The 8,441-nt window shown below is 36.0% G+C and overlaps 1 protein-coding gene across 1 annotated transcript; it reads left to right on the top strand.

Annotated features, from left to right (window-relative positions):
* Nucleotides 1-4,155: 4,155 nt before the first annotated feature.
* LOC137834927 (AAA-ATPase At4g25835-like) lies at nucleotides 4,156-8,441 on the top strand. The gene has a single exon (XM_068643170.1). The coding sequence runs from the start codon at nucleotides 6,643-6,645 to the stop codon at nucleotides 8,197-8,199; it is 1,557 nt and encodes a 518-aa protein (XP_068499271.1). The 5' UTR covers nucleotides 4,156-6,642; the 3' UTR covers nucleotides 8,200-8,441.

The raw sequence follows: 8,441 nt of genomic DNA on the forward strand, positions 1-8,441 counted from the left end.
TCTCACAAAATGGTTATTTACCCAAGGTTTGTCAACAACATCCACCTCTAATGAAAACATTAAAGAACACCTCAAACAAAAACAATAAAGAACATAAGTCAAGAACTTTTACATGTTCCACTAGAAAAGATGAAAGAAAAACATTAATCACAAAACACAAACAAAGCTACATAAGTTCAAATCTTATATAGGGAATCTATGTCCGAAAAGAGGATTAGGCAGAATATGGACATGTATAAGTCTTTTTTATTTCAGTTGGAAACTTATATTATTGGAAACAATTGAAACAATTGAAGTTGGTTCACTCAAGTAAGATTTGGGCTTATGAGAACAAGTTTCTTACTATCATCTTGGAGCACCATGTCATTGGAAACAAGGGTCTTTATGCACCTCAATAAATTTCTCTCTACACCCCATTAATTTTTAAAAAGACTGTTTTAACTCTTTTAAAAATACTTTTGGATTACTATTTTGGAATGTTTCTGGAACATACTTTTTCGAAATTCATAAAATATATTCCCATAAAACTTTTTCTGGAACAAAATTTTTGGAATAAACTTTCTAAAACGTATTATATACATTTCAAAATGTGTTATCCGAAATAAATTTTCTAGAGTATGTTCTGGAAAAAGCTTTCCAGAATGACGGTGAATTAGATGGGACATTTTGATCATTTTACCTAATTGATGGGATGCAAGGAGAAATTTAATGGGTGTAGGAAGAAACACCCTAGAAACACCCGAAAAAACTTATGTTGGGTCAAGAGACTTGTTGGGATTTGGGTATGTAGGAACATGTCTCTTAATATCAATTAGGAAACATATGTCAATAGAAACTGGGTAAGGGAACCGGTGGGATTTGGACATGTGAGAACAAGTCTCTTGATATAAAAAAAACTATGTAGTTAGAAATAATTGAAAGAACTGATATTGGATCAGGGGACTAGACAAGATTCAAACTTGTTGGAACAAGTCTCTTAATATTATCTTGGAAACCTTAGTCATTGAAAACAATTGAAACAACTGATGTAGGGTCAAAGGACTCAACGGTATTTGAATATGTGGGAACAAGCCTTTTAATATCATATTGGAAAATTGTCATTAGAAACAATTGAAAGAACTTGTATTGGATTAGGGGATTGGGCATGATTTGGACTAGTGGGAACAAGTCTCTTAATATTATCTTGCAAACCTATGTCATTAGAAGCAATTTAAACAACTAGTGTGGGGTAAGGGGACTTAGTAGGATTTAGATCTATGAGAACAAGCCTCTTAATATCATCTTGGGAAATTATGTCATTAGAAACAACTAAAAGAACTAATGTTGAGTTAATGGATTAGGTAGCATTCATGCTTATGGGAACAAGTCATTTAATATCATCTTGAAAACATACGTCATTGAAACAATTGAAACAACGGGTGTTAGGTTAGGAGATTGGGCAAGATTTGGGTTTGTGGAAACATGTCTTTTAATGTCATCTTGTAAACCTATGTTATTGGAAACAATTGAAATTGGTGGAAGGTCAAAGGATTGGACAGGATTTAGGTTTGTCAGAACAAGTATATTAATATAATCTTAAAAGTTTATCTCATTGGAAACGATTGAAACAATTGGTGTTGGGTCACGGGACTTGATGAGATTTGGTCCTTTGAGAACAAGTCTCTAAATATATTGGAAACAATTGAAACAACTAATGTAGGTTAAGGGATTGAGCATGATTTGATTTTTCTATCAACCTTAGCTAAATCAAGATTACCATTAGAAACATATAATCTTTAAACACATAATTATTAGATAATCTAATCATTTATTAACTAATGGAAGGTTTTGTGTATAAATTTACTTATTCATTTATATAAGCACATTAATATTTATAATACGAAATAATAATAAATTTAATGTTTAACCATACTTATCATCAAAATTCTTAACTCAATGGTTGTATAATAGTTAGAGATTTTATGTATTAGATCACTCGAGCCATAACATAACAAACATATCATATCCAATTCAAACTTTAAACAATATCATCAACTTGAAGTAACAAGTAAATTCTATAAGAGGTTTGAACAGAGTGCATGACTCTCTTTCACATGGATGTTAGACCATCTAATGAAAAATAATTTATATGATAAGAATGATATAAGGAATGATTCACCCTAACTCTTGAATTACGTTTATTTCTTCTTTAAGAACTCTTAAAAGAGTTCCAATAGTCTCAAATAGATTACCATGGATGACACAATTATTTTTTACACATACAATTACTCAAAATCACTATTGATTTTCTCTTCTTAATTTCATCCTAAGACTAAGAATCTCAAATATTATTTGTTGTCGTTTTTTCTACAAAGAAATGAAGGTTGAACCTGAGGAATAACTCTATGAAAACTTTCTTACAACAATCATAGAAAAAGAATATTAAAATATTAAAAAAAAAATTCTTTCTCACTGTACAAGGACTAAAAACAGAGAGTGTAAGTTTATAGAATATAAAATTGTAGTTGTGTCTTTATATTTGTAATCATCTTGCTTTTATAGATGTTCAAGAATATAAGTATTTTAGAGCAATATTCATCTTGGTATGACTAAGTAATTAAGATATGATTTTCTATCAATCTTGATGTATAGATTACTAGTTAAACCAAGTGTTATTGTTTGCATCTTCTTGTGGAAAGTTTTATTCCTTTTACATATGATGCAATTATATATATAATATTTACTAAGCAATGATGACTTAAAAACTTCGTAATGTTTTTTGGTACAAGAATCAAATTTGTAATGAGTAATTAACAATATGTTGTAAGCTTTTCATATTAATAATTTTGGAGTGGCCTGCATCTATCGCACTGGAATGAAAACAGATATCGTAATCTTTTACTTCTTTATTTGTTTACTTTTAATATACTCCTTAATCATTAAATGGTTTTCTTTGTTGACTAAAGCTAGAAGCGTCATATTTTATCAAGACTTATAAACATGTTTTTCTTACTCGCACCAAACTTTTGTAACAGCCCATTATACCTGCAAATATCAAATAGCCTTTCTATACATTGATTTAGATTAATGATAGAAAATAGCCTAAAATTAGATGGTTAATTGATTATCAAGCCAAACCTTAAACTAAATAGGTGAAGTGCAATCTTCCATAATTAATGGAAAAATAACACTACTGAATTCTACATTGTTCTGAATAATTTTCTTGAAGAATCCTTCTTGTAAAAGAAGTGCCATACATAAAAGGAATATGATCCACTTCATTATTTGACATTCCCTGTAGAATCCACTTTCCACTTTATTCTGATACCCCAATATAGGCAGGGTTTTGTCTCAAGGCTGATCCAAACCAGTAACATAAGAAACTAAGAATACTACATAGGTGAAATGCCTGCTTAATTCTGGTAGAGTTCAATGGCATCGATATTTAGATAATTTTTTTATGAATACCTAAGAAAAAAAGTAAGTAAAATCATCTGAACTTCTCACATAAGTAAAACTTAACAAATGTTTTTAACTTTTAAATAAGACTTTCTCACTTAATTTCTCTAAAAAGTGAGATTTATAAGCTGATTTATCTTTTCATTTTTACTCCTATATAGAAGTTCATCCAGAAACTTGATTTGAATTTTTGGCAAGAATTATAGAGTCATAAGACTGCTCTACTTAGCAGTTTGAACTATTATTATCTTGATGAATTGATATTGCTATGCCTCCCGTGCATTGATGGAATATGATCCCTTTGATCATTGACATTCCAGGGAGAACCTCTTTGTGACTTTATTCTTGATACCCCCATTTAAGCAGGGCTTTCACTGAAGGCTGACCTACACTGAAATTTTTGCCCATCTCCATATTCGTGGCTTTTAATGCCATACACATGCCTCTTTTTCTTTTCCTCCTCCTTTTATTTTCTCTTTCCATGTTTCCTTTCTCAAAATTTCAACCATTTTATAAGCAGATACCTAAAACCATTGAAGGGGCAACAAAGATTAGATAAGAACGACAGCCAAACACCACAGGATCATGATCTGATGGTGCGAATAGCGTTGCTTTAGTAAAGGAGATTTAGACAAATTTCTGTAAAGAAGCATAAATGAAACTTTGTTTCAAAAGCATATAAGCATGTAAAAGATATAAAAGAAATGTAATGCACAAGAAAGAATACCACCATCCGCATTACTTTAAAGATCTATACATATCAATCTCATAGACCCCGTCACCACCTCAACAAGTAAAAGCCTAAAAGAATGTAATGAAAAGTTCAAGGCATATACATAGAAGTGCCCAACCAAATAAGCAAACTAAGTTACAAATCGACATTTTCAGTAACAATCTAATTACATACTTATATATTTGTGCTATTGTGGGTTGAAATATAACAACGTCATCGCTTGTAATGTTCTATACAGCCTATAAGTACAAAGGTGAAAATGAGAAAACCCTGAAGAAGCTATTATGAATAAAATATTATCCAATGGGTCCTATGCAAAAAAGATATAGTGAATATAAATTTATCCAGTGGGTTCGTCGTACCCATTTGAACTGATACGGTGCAATAAAATGTGACAATCATAACTAGCAATATAATCATCATCCCCTTATTATCATCTCCAACTTGACACTCATCATGAGTGACTGATGAGTTATAATTCATCAGAACATTCTCTGACCTCTGAAGGCACAAATTTCTAGAACTATAGGGGAAAAGATAAAGTGCGATTTGTCAAGAAAGAAACAAAAGCAGCTTAAACACAACGAGATCCACCCCATACTATTCCCTAACAAACCCCGAGTGTCTGCATGCGCATGCCGCCGTGATTCATTGCTGCTAGAGGATTGTCTCTTGAAGACCTTTACTAAAGCTAGCTGGCGCGTGTGCATTGTAGAATTATGGGAATCAGGTGCAACTTAAAGACCAAGATGTTTGTAAAATTGATTGAATTTTAACGAATATACCTAAAGTTCAATGCAACCTCGAACCTGGTTTTAAATAGGTTTCAGTAATTGTTGCTGAGAGTAAATTTTGTATACTCCAAGTATTCTTGTTAATTTCTATTTTTTTACTAAGCCCATAAGTATTTATTGTAAGAGATAATAAATTAGAGTTGGGAAGATTTATAAGGTCTAACTCTTCATGATTTTTTTATTTTTTTTTCATTTACTAAATTCTGATCTTTTTTAAGGGAATAGTCATAGCCTAATAATGTAAATTTTTCCAATGCCACTGTTAATCTGACATTATCTTTCTAGGGTGAAACAGGCAATTCTAACCCAAAACACCGAGTTTTTTTTCATATTTAAATATCAAATTCATACTTTATTTAAGAAAATACAGAAATATATTATCTGAAGAAACAACTTATTAGTCTATTCATTTGACATTTAATATTTATACATTAAAGATGCATACACACTCCATGCTATCTCAGATTATTTGTACATTAAAGATGTATAGACAATCCACGCTATTTCACTTTGAGGAAGAAGAAAACAGAGAAGCTACTATCTTCTTTTCTTTTCTTTTTTTATATCTTCTTTTGGTGAATCAAAAGTTAAGTGACTTACGTCCCAAAGAATTACTAGAGTGAAGAGAGATCTCAAGACTCAGCAAGCTTGAAGATAATTATTTACTAACAAAATCCTTGCATCGACACGGAAATATAAGCCCACATCTTTGGGAAATATGAGTATGATCCATACCAACTAGACCAACTTTTAATGACATAAGTAGATATGATATAACAAGAGTGAAAGATAGCAAAACAAATTAAGAGTGCCCATATATCATTATTCACGAATGGGGCATGTAAGACAGTTTCTATGTTTCTTTTTCAAAAGTTGATGGATAGATCATTCATATGCCTCATTCTTAATTCTTAATATGACAGCTTTTTATTTTAAAAAAAGTAAAATAAAGTAATCGCAGTACATAACTTCAATGGAGGAGTAGCAAGAGAAAACAAAATTCCATAATTGTTTAGAGAACATAATTTGCAACTGACAACCATATATATCTGCATGCAATTTTCTTTAATTTCGACAAAACTACAACGAAAACCACGAAAAAAATCCATGCTCACTTCAAAGAACAAGTAGAAAATGCACCAAAAGGGAAAAAATAACAATTGAAAGTTTTTCTTTTGGTCCATAACTATTGAAAGGTTAGCTGAAACTTTGGCAATTGGCAAAACATAGCATTTTTGTGTGATTTTGGTGTTTGAGCCCACAGAAGGAACCAAACCGTTCAATCGATTCGATTCCAAAGCAGAAAACAAGCAACAAAACGAAAGACGGGACCTTTGGTAAACAAAAATCTGCATTTGCTAGATTCTGTACGCATGGCAATGTATGTGTCTTGGCAAGGCTATGGCCATAAACCCTCCAAAAACTCAATTATCACATTCTCACATCTTCAAACGAACAAAGCAAAAAGCAAAAAGCAAAGCGGTCGGCTTCATCACCATCTTTATCTTTAACTTTTACCTACTCTACCATATGCCCAACCCAATGCTTCTTTTTATCAGAACCTTGTTCCTGCTTTTACGCACCGTATAAGAACTCTAAACCCAAACCATTCAATTCCATTTTCCAATTTCCATTTTCCACCAATTCTCAATCAAACAAACACTAAATCACACAAAAATGGAGATATTATCACAAATGTGGTCTCTGTTAGGGTTACTCACCGTGCTCCAAAACGTTCTCCCATCCCAGCTTCTCTCATTGCTCCATTCCTTATACGAATCTCTGCAAGATCTGCTTTCTCCGTATTCCTATTTCGAGATTCCAGAGTTCAACGGCTACTGCGGCGTCGACCTCAACGACCTCTACCGCCACGTGCACCTCTACCTCAATGCCGCGAACCACGCCCCCGCAGCAGCATGCCGCCGACTAACGCTCTCACGCTCGCCTTCCTCGAACCGCATTTCCTTCGCTGTCGCCCCGAACCACACCGTCCAAGACTCCTTCCGCGGCCACCGCGTCACATGGACGCACCACGTCGACACCGCGCAGGACTCGCTCGAGGAGAAGCGCAGCTTCACGCTCCGCCTCCCGAAGCGTCACCGCCACACGCTCCTCTCTCCCTACCTTGCCCACGTCACCGCACGCGCCGAGGAGTTCGAGCGCGTCTCGCGAGAGCGCAGACTCTTCACCAACAATACGACCGGGTCGGGCTCCTTCGAATCGGGTTGGGTCTCCGTCCCCTTCCGGCACCCGTCCACCTTCGAAACCCTCGCCCTCGAGCCCGAACTAAAGAGACAAATAAAAAACGACTTAACGGCGTTCGCTGACGGCAAAGAGTTTTACAACCGAGTGGGCCGGGCCTGGAAACGTGGGTATTTACTCCACGGCCCACCCGGGTCGGGTAAATCGAGTTTAATAGCCGCTATGGCAAATTTTCTCTGTTACGACGTTTACGACTTGGAGCTAACCAAAGTCGCTGATAACTCAGAGTTACGGTCGTTACTAATCCAAACGACGAACCGTTCGATTATCGTTATCGAGGACATTGACTGTTCCGTTGACTTAACGGCAGACAGAACAACGAAGAAAACGCAGGCAGCGAAAATGTCGAAGAGAAAGAAGTCTCAAACGGCGTCGTTCACGCGCTGCGAGGAGAGTGGGCGCGTCACGCTTTCGGGGCTCTTGAATTTCACCGACGGGTTATGGTCTTGCTGCGGCGAAGAGAGGATTGTGGTGTTTACGACCAACCATAGGGATAGTGTGGACCCCGCGCTCGTGCGCTGCGGACGAATGGACGTCCACGTCAGCCTCAACACGTGCGGTGTTCACGCGTTCCGCGAGCTCGCGCGCAACTACCTCGGCGTGGACTCGCACGTGCTATTCGAGGCGGTTGAGGGTTGCATTCGCTCGGGTGGGTCCCTCACGCCGGCACACGTGGGAGAGATTTTGTTGCGGAATAGAGGAGATGCTGACGTGGCAATGAGGGAAGTGCTGGCGGCCATGCAGGGACGGATGCTGGCCGCCGCCGCCGTCGCTGATCAGACGGAGAATGAGGACACGACGGTTGGAGTGAGGTCGCCGGAGAGCGTGTTGCTGATGGGGTCGCCGGAGAATTGGGATGCTTTGAGTGGAAAGAAGAGGAAGGACCAACATGGGGGTAATAACAATTGGGATAAAAAGGTCAAGTTTTTCGTTAGGTTAAGGTCTTTGACAAGATCTGACCCTGGTAGATAAATTTTATTTTTTTTGAGGGAAAGACAAAATTTGGATGCATGTAGGGTTGTTTGTGTACTGTGATTAGTGTTTTTGTTTTATTTTTTATTTTTGTAGAACGTATAAAAGTGCTTGCCTCGTGTTCTTTAATGTTTTGTTTAAAGTAATGTTTTTTAGGAACCTCATCAATGGCTTTGTAGACCATATAAATACACGTGACAACAACAAAAATCAAATGATTATTATTTATTTTGTTCAACAAA

Source organism: Phaseolus vulgaris, chromosome 5, assembly GCF_000499845.2.
Source record: "Phaseolus vulgaris cultivar G19833 chromosome 5, P. vulgaris v2.0, whole genome shotgun sequence".
Taxonomy (NCBI): Eukaryota; Viridiplantae; Streptophyta; class Magnoliopsida; order Fabales; family Fabaceae; genus Phaseolus; species Phaseolus vulgaris.